At 44.0% G+C, this 16,096-nt stretch overlaps 1 protein-coding gene across 2 annotated transcripts in view; it reads left to right on the top strand.

The window, feature by feature from the left end:
- Nucleotides 1–10,993, top strand: part of GABRE (gamma-aminobutyric acid type A receptor subunit epsilon) — a 16,881-nt gene extending 5,888 nt beyond the window's left edge. Inside the window, exons 4-9 of one of the 2 annotated variants that reach the window (XM_036078877.2) lie at nt 1,979–2,199; nt 2,912–2,994; nt 4,357–4,494; nt 8,482–8,634; nt 8,747–8,946; nt 9,228–10,993. In XM_036078877.2, the coding sequence (XP_035934770.2) occupies nt 1,979–2,199; nt 2,912–2,994; nt 4,357–4,494; nt 8,482–8,634; nt 8,747–8,946; nt 9,228–9,548 (1,116 nt within the window). In that variant the 3' untranslated portion in view covers nt 9,549–10,993. The other variant, XR_013444506.1, reaches the window with a different exon arrangement.
- The last annotated feature ends 5,103 nt before the right edge of the window (nt 10,994–16,096 follow it).

Below are 16,096 nucleotides of genomic sequence, written 5' to 3'. Positions count from 1 at the left end.
AGGTAAGGCTGCCCCTGGGATCTTCATTTACGTTTGAAGCAACTGAGCCTCTCAGCAAGCATTCTGTTACAGAAGGAGTGTGGTTGTTTGAAGAGAGTTCCTACACCCCTCAGCTAATCAGATGCTGCGTAGAGCATAGGATTAGTTCTTAGGGAGAGAAACCCGAGCCCATAGCATGGAGATTTAAATCAAATGTTTCTACCAGTTTCCTGGTTAAATTTTTGAAATATCTAGCCTGAGCTTAGAAGGCAGTGACCAGTCTGGGAATGATTGCCCATCGTAGCATCAACAGTTGCTAAGGCTTTTTGCTGTGATAATTGTTGCAAGCAATCCTAATTAAGCCAATTCCTTGACACTGAATTTTTAGAGTTTCAGCTGAGCTAAAAAAGATGTACAACCCAAGCTCCCTTGTCAAACTGGGGAAAAATTGAACTGTTAGTTATCAGTTGCTGTGTAATGAATTTACAATTGGTATCTTGTTAAATAGAAATTAAATGCTCATTTGAAACACTAACATAGAGCAAGAGCACAGCATGCATGGATTGTGGAGGGAAGACTTCCCCCAGCTATAGTTCACATGGCCTAGGAATGAAGGAGGCTCCATAGGCCAAGTTGGAACTGCCAGCTACTTGGGACAGTAGAAACACTCTGAAGGCCACCTATGAAGGCCGGTGGGGCTGGGTGGAGCAGGGCTGGGGGCTTCCATTTGAATGGTAGTTAGGCTTTTTTCTGTCTGCTTCTCTGGACTACTCCAGGGAACCTTCTCAGTCTGGGAGGCTGGCTCCCAGCAATTGGGCAACGGCTCTCAACACCTCTTGGCCTAGGCGGCAAAGCCAAGCTTTCCCTTGAGGGCTCTACTGGCCTCTAAGCTGTAGGTTTCTGGTTGGTGTTCATTGTTTGATGCAAGATAACTCAGGAGAAAGACCTAGGGATTCTACAGGGGAAAATTGGACCTTGGTACCCAAACGGATTGTTGGTGCAAGTGAAATAAGCAATAGAGAGGGAAATCAGTGAAGGCCATCCCAGGGCAAGGTCATGGTAATGGTGCTCTGAGCATCAGAGTCAATATGCTGCCATTAGCTATTTGTGTGACTTTGGACAGGCCCTTTTCTCTCTGAGCCTCAGTTTCCCTACCTTTAAAGTAAAGGAAGTTGGGCTAGCCCTCCAGGTTCCCCCTTGGCCTAGTTCTGGCACTTGTTCTTCACACTACTTGCAATTCTATTGCAGTCTGTTTTTTACCCTTCAATACCAGTAGAGCAAACCTCTAGCTTCTCATGCTTCTTCCTATTAAACATCCTTCTCAGTGTTTAACAGACAGTTTATGGGATAGATAATATCATGTGGAGACCAAATAATCACAGATATAGCTATGCTTATGCACACACACATTCAGAGGTCAGGTGCCCTTGTTTAAAATGAAAAACAAAACAAAACGATTATTCAAAAAACATGAGACTAAATACACACTTCTCAAAGCACTTCATTTTAAAATATGTCTGAAGAATGAAGGATTGAGGTTAATTAACATTTGTGCTCCCCAAATAAAACCTGAAAGGGGAAACTTCACCATATACAACCAAAGGTGTGTGTGTATTTGTAATGTTTAAGATGATTTTGAGTTGAAATCTTTGGTTTGCTATGGAAATGTGGAGGCTGAGAGGGTGTTAACCTGGCTGGAGTAATCTCATAACCCTACAAGGTAGTGGTGATGTGATGAGCCCAGCCTGCGCAATTAAGCCACCATTACCTGTCTGTTTCTAGATGAAGTATGTCTTCCCTGATTGTTGTTTATCTGGGAATGTTCCCTTCTTTTGGGAATACCTGGAAATAGAAAACTCCTACAGCCTAATTCATGTTGTTTTCCTCTGTGCAAACCTAAGTAGGTTCCTATCTGCTCAATAGGCCCTTCACAGGATGGCATGAAAATACTCTTTGCCTGTACAGCTCTAGATGTGTGCTTTTCTGTCAATCCCACCAGGAACACACCATTGACATCACCTTCTGCCAGACCTGGTATGATGAACGCCTCCGTTACAATGGCAGCTTTGAGAGTTTTGTCCTTAATGGCAACATGGTGAGCCAGCTATGGATCCCAGACACCTTTTTTAGGAATTCTAAGAGGACTCAAGAGCATGTGATCACCATGCCCAGCCAGATGGTTCGCATCCACAAGGATGGCAAAGTGTTGTACACAATTAGGTATGTCAAGCCTCTGGAATATTACCTCTTGGGACTCTTTTTACCAAAGAATCATGGATATAGGTTTCATCCTGAATGATACTTCAAAGGGCCTTTCCAGCTTTGCTAGACCTTGAGCTCAACCCCTTCATGTATAGATACAGACACTAGCCCTCAAAATAGAAAGATTACCTAAGGCCACACACCAAGTTCATGGCAGAGCTGGGACTGGTACCCAGTTATTTGGCTCCCAGTCCACAGGTTCCCCCCCCACTAGAGTATGACTGCATTGCCTGGACAATTCCATCCCAAGTGGGCACTGGATGTAAAGACACGTCCACGGTTGTGGAATTGTCCAAGCGGAGCAGCAACACAGCAGTTGGAAAGATACCTAAGAGCAGGCTGGACATTTGAATGTCTGGCAGGGGAAGGTTGTGTTATCAGTGGTATGAGGTGGGAAGGTGGTAGAGAGTGGGAGAATGTTAGCAAGTCCTGGAAGCTGGGATGGGTAAGAAACTAAAGCCCATCTAAATTGGTCCACACATTCCTCTGATGATGGAAACCAAAGTAGCCAGATACTTTCAAGCTGTTCTTCCTCTCTTTTTGTCTCTCTTTTGAGCTCTTTGTTTCAAATCCTACTGTTGCCACTCATTGGTGGTGGTCCCCTGGCCCAAGGTGGGTGGATACCTAAGTGCTCAGGGCCAGCCTAATGAGGCTCCTTTCTCCCTTCCAGGATGACCATTGATGCTGGATGTTTACTCCACATGCTCAAATTTCCAATGGATTCTCACTCTTGCCCTCTGTCTTTCTCTAGCTGTGAGTACCTTCTTAGGTCTCTGGGGCCCCAGAGTCATGCTGAGCCCCTTCTTTTTTCTCATCCTTGCCCTTTACATTTTTCTGCCTCTGCTTTTCTCTTAAGATGGTGCCAGATTTGCCCAGAGCCTCCTCATCCCTTTCCTGCTGACAATACTGTGTTGTTTCACCTGGACCTTGTGTTGGGTTCTTCCCTCTTCCTTCCATTCCATCTCAAGTCAGTCACCCACCTCTGAAGTGTAATTCAAGTATGTCTGCTCCTCTCCATCTCCACTGTCAGTACCTTGGCTTAGGTCTTTGCCATCTTCCACTTGGGCTTTCACAACATCTTCACTTTAAAACCAAACATGTCCAGAACTAAATACATTGTCTCCTCCCAACCTCTACCCCCAAAACAAATGTGTTGCTTCTGTGTTCACATTTGTCTCATTGAAAGGCACCATCAGCCACTCAGTTGTCCAAGCCAAGAACTTTGATGCTTCTTTCTCCATCACCTCCTACATCTAATCAATCAACACATCTTGTTGGTTTTCCCTCCTGAGTCTCTATTGATCCTATTTCTCTGCATTCTCACTGCCGCAGCTTTGATTCCTGCCTTCATTCATTTTATTGCGCCCAGATTCCTGCATTGGCCTCCCAAAACTGGTCTCCCTGTCAACAAGCCATCTTATATAATGACAAGGGTGACCTAGCTGAATCATCATCTAGACCAGTCATGTTTTAGCTTCAAATCCTCCCTGAACTGTGACGGATCAATTCCAAATTCCTTAGAATGACCCTCAAGGTACTTCATTAACTGGTCCCTATTACCCATTCCTGTATGCTTCATCCAGCCTCTGTGAGCTAGCCATCCTGAACTTTTGGCATTTCCATAATCCATCAGGCATTTTCACCTTTCTACGCATAGAACGCACTCCTCACCCTTTCAGCCTCACCCATACAGAGAATATTTTACTTAGCTTTTAAGATTTATTGGAAATGTTACCTACTCTATGAAATCTTTGTTGGGTGTGTCCCCAAGTCGTCTTTCCCTCCTCTGTTTTTGCACTGTCCCATGGGTGGAGGTTTCTCAGCAATTTCAACAATTACAGAAGTATACTTACTATCTTACTCAATAAAATGTGAATGTTTGAGGGCAAGGCTCCTACCTTGCTCATCTTTATATTTCCAGCACAGAGCCTGGTACTAAGGAATGCTCAGTAAATGCACGTACTGAATGGACTTCAACAATGAGGTAAGAGGGGCAAGGTCCCACAGCTGGTGAGGCCAGAGTCAGGACTCCAAGGCATTGCTCAGACTCCATGTTGGTGGAGACAGCTAGGCTTCCCAGTCTCACAGGACCCTCCTTCCCATGTTGCTTTACAGTTTCCTATCCTGAGAGTGAGATGATCTACAAATGGGAAGATTTCAAGCTTGAAATCAATGAGAAGAATTCCTGGAAGCTCTTTCAGTTTGATTTTACAGGAGTGACCAACACTACTGAAACTATCTCAACCCCAGCTGGTACGTGTGCCTTTGAAACCAAGGCTAAGCAGAGGCCCGGGGAGTGGTAGGGATGACTGGATGTGGCCATCCATACATATAAATGTATGTAATCATCCCATGGAAATGTTGTAGAACATGACTCCTGTCTTGTAAATGCTAAGCACTTACAACTGTTTGCAGAGGAAACTGAGACTTTGTAACTACATCTCAGTCTCATCTGCAAAGAAGTAAGTGCTTTGCCAAATCCCTGAGAGGGTAGGTAAGTAGTTAAAGTTTTATTGCTGTCAGGATTTGCAACTAGCTTTGTCATGTAGACCCTTCAGTTTCTAGGTCTTTGTTACAACCAACCTGTTTGGATGACTTTGGGGAATGGAGCTCATGTGAGTTCTCCATACCCAGAACCAATTCAAGCTGGTTGAGTGGGAAACAAAGTTGGTCCTAATGGGAAGTGGAAGCTAGAGTTCTAAGGTCAGCTAGGTGAGGGCTGGGATAGTATGGGGGAAGTTTCAGCAGTTACAATTGCTACTGCATCAACATTTATTTTAAAGAAGCTGCTCTAACAAGCACAGATTCCTGTCAAAGCCTTCATGGTGGATGCAACATGGACATGGTGATCATTGGTTTTCTGACTTTGTCCCTAACAAGGACTAAAGGGGAGGATCCTGGATCTTTTCAATGTCAGCTTCCAATCAGATATGAGTGTCTTTGCTTGTGTTCCTAGGTGATCTCAATGAGACGCTAAGGTCCCAGAGCAGCCCTGGAAACCCTCTTCACATGTACTGACCAAGTCAGGGCAGTGGAGGCACTGCCCTCATCGTTTCCAGGATGCAGATGGAGCCAGTCACCCAACCAGCCATTTGCCATAGAACGAGTCTTGCTTTGCTTCTGTGTGGCTAGGCGGAAAATCTGCTTTGCTGCACTTACAGAGTTGGTCACTGGGTGAGGAATAGCTCATGCTCATCTGGCTAGAGCTTTGCTTGCACAGTACTAGGCAGGGGCAGAGGGCTATTTTACAAATGCTTTTCTTTTTCTCAGGGTCTCTGGGTAAGCAGTTGTACTACCTTTGACTTGGGATCCTTGCTCTTCTGCCAGCTAACCATGGGCCTGCCTCTTGCCTTTCTGCACCTCAGTTTTCCCAGACAGGTGGGGACCCATCATCAAAAGCGGCAGAAGAGACAAGGCCCAGGGGCTTTCAAGTCACTAGTGGTTCCGTTTAGTAGATGGTTGTGCATTGTTTCAAAATGGTGCCCTAGTGACTACAAAGCCCCAGAGCCAGCATCATCACCAAAGCAATGACAATAGGTAAGCACCAGCCCTCCTTGGGAGAGAGGAGGGTTCTTGGGGGAAAAGGAGGAGGGCTTCTTTCTCTTCTGCTAGAGGCTAGTTGTTCTTGAATTATGCTTTCTCCAGTATCATAGTTCTCTTTGAGGCTGGTCCCAAACTCTTCCCATCAGCCTCTGGGCAGTTCTTTCTATCTGAAGCAGATTTATGTACCAGCTCCCAAGGGTTCAGAATGCGGTGGTAGCTTGCTACTTTGGTCACCTTGGGCCTTGAACCAGAGAATCTCTGCTTCAGAAGGCCTTCAGAGAGTGCAGCCTTGCCCCCAGTGAGTGAGTTAACTTTCACTGGTGGCTACTGAGACTCTGATGGAATCTTATCCATGATTAGGACTTCACTTTCTCACAAAGGAGATTCTTCCTTCTCTGGACAACTCTGTCCCTCAGAAAACTCCCTGTTCATCTGAAATTGGAGTTTCTGGAACTCCTAACCTTTAGACCTAGTTATTTTTCCCTAGAACTACTGAACTTATGGTAAGCCCGGTCACTCTTCCATGGGGTCAACATTAAAGGACCAGTATTATGGTCCCAGTCCAGGGTCACAATCTTTTATAGACTCTAAAGTCTAGTTTCTTTTCCTTCTTGTTCTTCACAGCTTTGGGTCCACTCATTCTTCTAATCCCAGTCCTCTGGACACAGTCTATTAAATTATGTTCCTCTAACAGCACAGGGACCAACTCTGGTCTGGCCAAATGAGAGATGAGCAGAAGCATCTTTAATTTTTTTGGGGGGGGGAGTTGTTTTGCTTGGCTTTGACTTTGGCTCCTCAGCCCCAGATACGTTTTTTTCCCTTACCCATGCTCCTTTATTCCTCAGGAATAAGAAATTATGTGTTAGTATCCTTCCCTCAGCTTTCAGAAACAAATTTCCATATCTTGACAAGTGGAGAAGGTTGTTCTTTGGCTGGAATAAATAAGATAAACATACAAAAAGCTGATAGGATAATAAATCTTGCAACAAGAACATATATTTTGCAGGGAGTGGTTGTAGCTAAATAGGGATGTCTTAAATTGCAGTCAAGACCCCAGGGCAAGAGAACTAAGAGCTTGGTAAATACATTCTGGCCAGTAGGCAAGTGTGAATGGTTCCTGCAGCAGCCCTGGGGGAGGAGTTCTATCCCCACAGTTACTACTCTGAATACAGATATTCCACTGACCCCAGGCCACATCCTTACCTTTTTCCAGAGAACTCTTGCCCTTTAAGTGTCAGTGCTACCAAGGTGAGTAAGAAAGGCTGCTCTTCTTGTTTAGCTCCAACATGCCTAAACCTGCTATGCAGGTGATCTACTTTCCAAAATAAGAGGACATGTGGACATGTTAGTGTTCTGGTCTGCTTTACCAAGCTATTGCTAGACAGTAGCAAGAGTCACTGAGCATCTGCTAAGTTCCAGGCCATGCTGGGCTTGGATAGGCAAGAGGCAAGCCACGGGGCTTACATGAGAGATTTAAACCCTGAAGGGGTTAAAAAGCCCACCTAACTCAAAGCCAAGGAATTTTATAGCACCATTTAGGTAGAAGTTTGGAATTTAGCTTCACTGAGGAGCCAAAATTTGCACTATCACAAACCCTATGTGATGTTGAAAATAAAATGGGAGTTTCTGGGCTCAGGAAAGCCCCCAGAATCTCTGGGGTCATGATGAGAACGCAGAGTGTTTGGGATGAGTGTGTCAGAATATAAGGCAACATGAAAGGTATAATAGAAGATGCCACCTAGAGATGTAGGTTTTCATTAGGTACTATAAGAGCCATCATTATATAGGGGAAGAAACAACATCAAGGACATGATGCCCCAATTTTCACTTTCAGCTAATTCTTCTATTTTCTTGAAACATTCAGTTTGGATTAGGGTAATAAACTAAGAACAGGGAGTCTAGGTTTTGGATATTGGTGAAAATATGCAAGCCATCTCAGGGAATCTGAGAGTGTATGGGATTAGCTTACAGGAAGGTGTGTGTGTTTGCATGTGTGTGTGTAAGATGTCAGTTGGAGCCAGGTCATGGTGGGCCTTTAGTGTCAGGTTAGAGTATGCATTTGATTCTATAGCTGTTGTGGAATAGGGAACCACCAGAGGTTTGGGATGGGCAAGTGATTTCTTTTGGCTTTTGATACAACAGTGCTAACTAAAGCATTTTACCAGCATATGAATGAATAGGAAGGAGGCCAAATGGATTCTGTGCTTCCCCCACCACAGCACAGGCCACTCTCGGTTTATTCCCTGAGAGTATACATTATAGAGGCCAGTAGTGCGTGTGTCAGGCTATGATTCTACAGACTATATATGGCACCTTAATGGATGTGAAGGTCCCAGGCTTCTATCTGGACACTAGCTGTGTGGTCCTGATACCTAGAGGGCTAACTGATTTTTTCACTTTCATCTTACACTTCTGCCACCCTCAGAAGACAGACACCGGGTGTGGGGCAGTGGGCTGAGAAAGAAGCAATGAGGTTTCTGGCCTTGACTTAGCTCTTAACTGACCATGGGTCTTGCAATGAGTCTCCTCTCTGGGCTTCTTCTGATTCTCTGTATATGGCACTGGAATAATGTGCCTCTATCTTAGGACTGTGGTGTGGATCCCATGAGCTGAACAAGACCCTTAATGTGCATGTCCTATCTGGGGGAGACCCTCATGTCGGTGCTGTAATGAAGTGGTATTTTTTATGTCTTCCAGGTGATTTCATGGTCATGACGCTTTTCTTCAATGTGAGCAGGCGGTTTGGCTTTGTAGCCTTTCAAAACTATGTCCCTTCTTCTGTGACCACAATGCTCTCCTGGGTTTCCTTTTGGATCAAGAAAGACTCTGCTCCAGCCAGGACCTCTTTAGGTAAGTGGGTAATACATACAAATGGGCACAGAATTGCCTTCTCAAGGGTCCTTTCAGCAGTGTAATATATGGATCGGTAGCTGAGCCCACCTCCACTACTGTGCTTTCACAGGAATAACCTCTGTACTCACCATGACCACACTGGGCACATTTTCCCGTAAGAATTTCCCACGTGTCTCCTATATCACAGCCTTGGATTTCTATATTGCCATCTGCTTCGTCTTTTGCTTCTGTGCTCTGATGGAGTTTGCTGTGCTCAACTTTCTGACCTACAACCGGCTGAAACCCCGTGCTTCTCTAAAACTTCGCCATGTATGACCTGGGTATGGGAGTGGTGGCAAGCTTTTGGAGTGTGGAGGCATGCAAGTGAGGGCACTGGGACTCATGGCACATGGATGGCCAGTTCACCAAGTGATAGGGGTGGGGAACCTGAAGTTGGTGGGAGAGTTGAATAAACTTTTTGATGTCATGCTGGGAATGGGGGGGGGAGTCAAAAAACAGTGTGCCAAGGATAGAACCTCCAGAAACCTTGGGACAACACCTAGACTTGATTCATCTTTGACTTTTCCCACTTCTTTCCTTGTCCGTTTCAGCCACATATTCGTGCCCGTGCCCACGAGCATCCAGAAGCTTTTGTGTGCCAGATCGAAGACTCTGAAGAGAATGATGGAGAGGAGGGTCCATCTTGTCCAGCTCAGCAGTCTCTCAGCCGAGATACCATCCAGAGCCCTGGTGGTTGTTGCAAGTGGTGCAAGAAGGACTTCTGCGTGGCTCCCAGTTGTGAGGGCAGTATCTGGCAAAAGGGCCGCCTCTTCATCCACATCTACCGCCTGGATAACTACTCACGAGTTGTTTTCCCAGTGACCTTCTTCTTCTTCAATGTGCTTTACTGGCTTGTTTGCCTTAACTTGTAGGTGCCAGCTGGTACCCTGTGGGTAGCCTCCCCAGTTCCCCAGGAGGTCCCACAGCCCTTGTCAAGGGAGTCAGAGGAAAGCAACAGCAGCAGGAGGAGCAACAAGGGAGTGTCTTTCCTTCCCCATTCCCCAAATACAAGCCTGAATAGAATTGTTCTTTGCTGGCCCTCTCCCCTACCTGGCCCATTCACTGACTCTCCATTGCAGTCCATTTCAAGTAAAATGGTCCACCTCTCTATTACTCAAGGGGCATTAATGATGTTCAGGCTTAAATATCACAGGCTGTCAGTGACTAGCTCCCTAAGACTGTGCCCATGTATGAGTAGGTTAGCTATCTCCCAGTGCTGATACCCACTGCCTTTTTCCAGAAACAATACTGCCTTTGTGGTGCTCCAGGCCCAGCTCTGGCCTCAGCCTCAAAGTGCATAGACCAGCTGCTTGCCTGTTCCTGACATCTCCTTAAAATGTTGGGCAGCAGTGTAAAGGGGAAGGGGACCCTAGTCCTTAGATCAGATTATTATATTCTTGGTTTTGTCTTCCTGCCCTCCCTTCCCCTGCAGATAGACACTGGTATTATACTTTTAGGAGGAAGGGAGCCAGCAATTGAGCCTCTTTGGGATAGTATCTCCCTCTGCTGCTGTGCCCACCTCCTTCTCCCCCGACCCTCACGTCCATCCCTCATCTGCACTACAAATTCAATGCCTTGCATCCATTGGGTATCTATTTTTGTGTATGATAATAGTAATGACTCCCTGCTTTGTATGCCACCTTCTTCCTCCTCCTTAACCCCTGTGACGTTTTCTGTAACTTCCCCAGTGGCTTTCCCAGCCCCGACCCAGGTGCTAGGCCATGGTGACTTCTCGGGGCCAGGAAACTAAGAGAACTTTGCTTTGCAGTGGACATTACTGGCACAGATTGGTGCCCTCTAAAGGCACAACATAAGAGTTTTGCTACTTCCTTGGCCCCTGGACCCATGAGCCAGTCCACTCTTATCCTGGGGCACTCACAATCACAATCAATGAATTGAATTCCCTTAAATTTGTATAGCACTTTACCTTTTGCAAAGCACTTTTGACAAATTATTTCTATTTTGAGCCTCATCATAGCCCTGTGATATATTCAGGGCAGGATTCTTATCCCCATTTTGCAGATGAGAACCCTGAGGCACAGATTTCTATGGGACTGTGGATCTCACTGGAAACTACTCAGGAGCCCACTGTCGCCTTCTAGACCACATGACAGGGCTAGCAGCTCTGTTCACCATGATTTGATTCTATAGCCTCTGCTGGCACCCCAGTGGCGAGGCCCAGACTGGCAGCCTCTCTTCAGCATTGGCCTGCTCGATTCCTGGGCCCCCAAGACCGAAACTCTCCTGGCTCTGGTAACCCAGTGAGGTGAATTTGGACATGCCCCAATGCTTGTATATGCTGAATGAAATCTGTGTCTGTATTTTAGTGGGGGGGGGGGGGTGGGCAGGGTAGGGAGATACAGCTGCTTTTTGTCACCATCACCTGAAAAGGGGAAATGTATCAATAAATATATCAGCAAAGCATGAAGTTGTGGCTGGTTTCTTAGGCATTCAAGTTTGTTCTCAGTTCAGGATTTAAATCTTAAATCAATGACCCAATTATGTCTGCTCCGCTTTCCCATCCATGACTCCCAGACCTACCAAGCATGTACCATGTACCCTCTGTCAGTGGAAAACTGAAGGGAAGAGAGTGACCAAATGGTGGCCCCCTTTTACTGATTCCCTTACTTGCTCTTATGCCCCTGCTTCCCGCCATGTCCTTTTTGCTTTGTCCATCATTCTAACCTCACCTAGTCAGAAAGCTAGAAGTTTCCTGGAGATTATCAGACTCGGAACACTCCTCCCCCACTGCCATCATGTAAAGATGGAGATGCTGAGGCCCAGAGAGGAATATCTACTGTCACACAAGCAGATAGTGAAGTGGAACCAGACCCCAGGAATCCTAATAACTTGTTTTGGCTGTGAGTAAGTCTGGAGAGCTTGGTCAATCCACCTTTCAAATGAAAACTCTATAAAGGTATATTGGAGAGTATTGGCCCTGGCAACCTGTGACACATCTAACTCTAAGGGAACTCAAAAACAATAACAAGAACCAAGGAGGAGACAAAAATGACATGTGAACAGCCAATGTTTTTGCTGTAAAGTTCTTGAAATGATGCTCAAACACTTTCCCTGTAAGAAATCCACATGCTTTTACTGTGAATTTTCTGAATTTTCTGATGCCATAATCCATGGCAAAGTACAAATAATAATTTAGAACAATATTTAGAAAATAGTTCCTCACTTTCACTTAACTAGAAAGATTCAGGAAAAAAAGTAGTCAGGTGGGGGAGGAGTGTTCCGAGTCTGATAATCTCCAGGAAATAGAAATAGTGCAAAACAGATTCCTTAATCACACTACAATAGAGCTAAGAAATAATAAAATTCCTACCATTTATAAATTTTAAAAAGCTCATACAAATATTTCTTCAAAAAATAATATGAAATTGGGTGCATAATATCTAAAAAATAAAATTAATGAAAAAATTTTACATAGTAAAACACGTGGGATGTAGCCAACACTGCACTCAGAAAAATTCATAATTTAAGCATTTCCAGTACTAAACACAATGCATGAAAAATGAGTTAAGTATTGAAACTTAGAAATTGAAAAAAGGATAAAAACACACCTTAGAAAAGATTTGGGAAAAGAATTTTTAAAATAAATAGTGTAAGGAGAATCATTTAAAAAACAATAAATAAAACTGAGTCTCTAACTCTTTATGTCAAAATTACAGATAAATAAAAAATTTATAAACTTTTTAGGGAAACCATAAGACAATATGTGTATGTTTATAATCTTGGGATGGAAAAGGCCTTTCTATACATAACATAAAACACCAGAAACTATAAAGGAAAATATTGAAAAATCGTCTCATACTAAGAAATAGCAATAACTAAAACAAAAGCAAAAAACACACTACTTGTTAGTTCTTCTGAGAAGCAGACTCCAAGACTGAGATTAACATGCAGGAGGTTGATTAGGGAGTGTTTTTTTTTTAATTTATTTATTTTATTTTTTTAAATTAACATATAATGTATTATTTGTTTCAGGGGTATAGGTCTGTGATTCGTCAGGTTTTTTTTTTTTTTCTCTTTTTTTTATTATGTTCAGTTAGCCAACATACAGTACATCATAAGTTTTTGTTGTAGTGTTCAACAATTCATTAGTTGTGTATAACACCTAGTGCTCATCACATCACATGCCCTCCTTAATACCCATCACCCAGTCACCCCATCCCCCCTCCTTTTGTAACCCTCAGTTTTTTTCCTGGAGTCCAGAGTCTCTCATGGTTTGTCTCCCTCTCTGATTTCTTCCCATTCCGTTTTCCCTCCTTTCCCCAGTGGTCCTCTGCTCTATCAGTCTTATATAATACATAGTGCTCATTACAACGCATACCCTCCCCAGTGTCCATCACCCAGTTACCCCATCCCCTCACCCCCCTCCCTTCCAGCAACCCTCAGTTTGTTTCCTAAGATTGAGTCTCTTATGGTTTGTCTTAGGGAGTGGCTTTAAGGTCAATGCCCACTGGGGGGAGTGAAGTGAACAAGGCTGGGCAGAGAAGAGATTGGTCTGCAATAATAAGGGCTTCTGTTAAATACACAGGAAGCTCTGGAGTTGGGACGGGCCTTCCAAATTGTTACAAATCAGGGCAATGATATTGAGCCTTAATACTTTTTCACTTGTTGGATGTCAGCATAAACTTGGAAGGACATGAACTCAAGTATGTCTGGAGAAGGATTCACTTGAAGCCTGTCAGCCTCCAACAATCTCAGTAGCTGGAGAAACAAGAGCTTCTGTGCCAAGGGAGCAGGGCTGTAGGAAGTGTTGGCAGCACCTACTATATAGTTCATTCCTCTCTTTGGTCAGGCTCATTTGCTTCATATAGATAAATTCTGCAGCAATTATCCCATGGTTATACTGAGCTTCTTTTCCTGAGGAAAACATAGTATCAGTGAAAGACACTATAGTACCTGCCACTGAAGCTGGTGTTAGGTCCCTAAAACTGTCCTGCACTACCCATTCTAGATTTACTTTTACTCTCAGCTAGTATCTCTGCTGATCTCAGTATCTTATCTGGTGCAGTGACTAAAAACTTCATCCTTGAAGTCTGAGACTCTGGACACTGTGCCTTTCTCAGGCCATGGCTGGAAGACTTGTCATTTCCAGGGGATACCTAAGTGGGTCACCTAGACACCAAATCTATTCTTGCCTGACCCCATTGTATAGCAATACCCCTCTCCTCCTAATGATTAGAGTCAATTTCCCCTATCATGATGCTGACTTGTTTTCTTTTGGATGGTGCCAAAAGTGACCAGGCAGCTTGTTTTCTTTTGGCTGGTGCTAAAAGTAACCAGGCAACAACCACAGATTAAAATTTAATGGGGCTCCTGTGTGTCTCCTAGTGAAGGCACTTGCAATCTTAGAGTCAAGAACTCCAAACTTGCAGAACACAGAATTATGAGTATGAGAAGCACAAATACCCCAAGTAGGTCACTGGGACTGTTGACAAACAAAACAACTCCTACTCCCATTCCCAAACGTGTATATTCTTCTATATAACACTGACTTAAGATGTCACTGATTTAGGATATATAATGCTTTTTCGTGGGTAAAGGCCCATCCTCTCATGGTATCATCTCCAGACTGGTGCTTCAGCTGTGCCTTCAACACACGATTTCATCACTCTGGCCAGCACCTTTTCAGTGGTGCAGTATATAATAGAATCCCAAACCATGTGCTCAGTATTGGACTCCTTTGGCCAGAAAGTGGATCTCTGGGTCCAATCCAGTGTTTTAGATAAAATCCTGTCTCAGTAGATCAACAGCCTATGCTCTTAAATAGTGGTGCTGGCTGAGGCCCTCCAGAACAGAAAGGCAAACTCATAATCAGAAATTGTGTTGATTACTGTCAAGATGAATCATTGTCCCATGCAGTTTTGAAGAGGCTTAATGTAGTCAACTTGCCCCCAAGTCACTTTTTGGTTTCCTTCAAGAATGGTGATATATTGGAGACTCACTACTGGTCTCTGTTGTGGGCAAGGTCAATAGCTAAAACAGCCTTAGTGAATAGGTGACCACGCTGTTGTGTCCACATATAACCTCAACCCTGCCACCGTGATAGGTTTGAAAAATGTAGTAAATAAAAATCCATGACATCCAGTTAAATTTGAATTTTAGATAAGCACCAAATAAATTTCAGCATAAGTTGCTTCATTTGAAGTCATACTGTCCCTAGGCTGCTCCCAGCCAAAGATTGAGCACAGGGGGGTACTAGAGTATGGACATTTCTGCCAAATGTAGACGGACTCCTCCAACAAGCAATCTGTACCAGAGCTTCCCATAAACCTGGCTGAGACTTCATCAAACCTGCTTTGCAGTCTGAGGGTCTTCGTCCTATTCCTCCTTGATTCTCCCTCTTCTTTCAGGTGTCAGACCTCATTCCCATCTAAAGGTTTCTCCAGGCTATTCCTGCTCCTTCTTTCTTTAGCTTTCACAAACATTTCCCAAAATTAACCTATTGTCCTTCTAATCCCATCTTGGCATCTGTTTTCCAGATGACCTAAACTGACACAGTTGAAACCATGAATAATATAAGAAAGCACACAGTAAGATGGGGTTCTGAGATGGGATCACTCACCATCTGGCTGACAAGGAACAACCCATCCTGAGTGGTATATGAAGCACAGATAGCATGTGGCACAATGTGACAGCCCAATCCCAATTCACTGGTGGTTACCTGGGAAAATATGCTAGTGAAGGGAACACCGTTTGCTGATTCAGGCACCTTTAGGCTATAGCAGAAACAGTTTATACAAAGACAGTGGAGTTGGCCAGTTATTACTAAATTGTATTGATGACAAAGTGTGTATAACTGTGATTATATCCTCATTCTTTTCTTAAAGGATTGTCCAGCCATTTACTCAGATGACTGTAGACTTGGGAGAGAGGGGGATACCAAGACATCTCAAGGACAATTGGACATAGGTCTGAATTAATTTTGATACCAGAAGACCATCATTAGACTTTTCTGTTAGAGTTGAGGACTTATGGAGACCAAGTAATAAACTGAATCCTAGCTAGAGGTTCACATTGGGATGACCAGATGGCAATCTTTCCAGTCTTGTAAGTGCATAATTGAATTTGATATACCTGTAAGTTGGAGTAACCTCTACATTGAGTCCAAGATCTGTGTTATAAGAGCTATCATAGTGAGAAAGGCCAAGTGGAAAAGTCTAAAAATGCCCTTTCCCAGCCAAGAGAGTAAAGCAAAAACAATATCACAAACCAGATGACAGAAATTAGTGCCACCCTTATAGATCTCAAGCAAGTCCTCTTTATGTCTCCATTTAATTTGCCAGACTGGCCCCTGAAGAAACTGGATGGATCCTGAATAATGACTATAAATTATCACAGGTTTCAGCAAGTAATAGCTTGGATTAGAGCTGCCGTGCCATATTGTTGCTAGAGTAGATTAACA

Source organism: Halichoerus grypus, chromosome X (genome assembly GCF_964656455.1).
Source record: "Halichoerus grypus chromosome X, mHalGry1.hap1.1, whole genome shotgun sequence".
Taxonomy (NCBI): Eukaryota; Metazoa; Chordata; class Mammalia; order Carnivora; family Phocidae; genus Halichoerus; species Halichoerus grypus.
The sequence above is the reverse complement of the archived record's forward strand: the minus strand, read 5'-3'. Positions and strand labels throughout refer to the sequence as shown.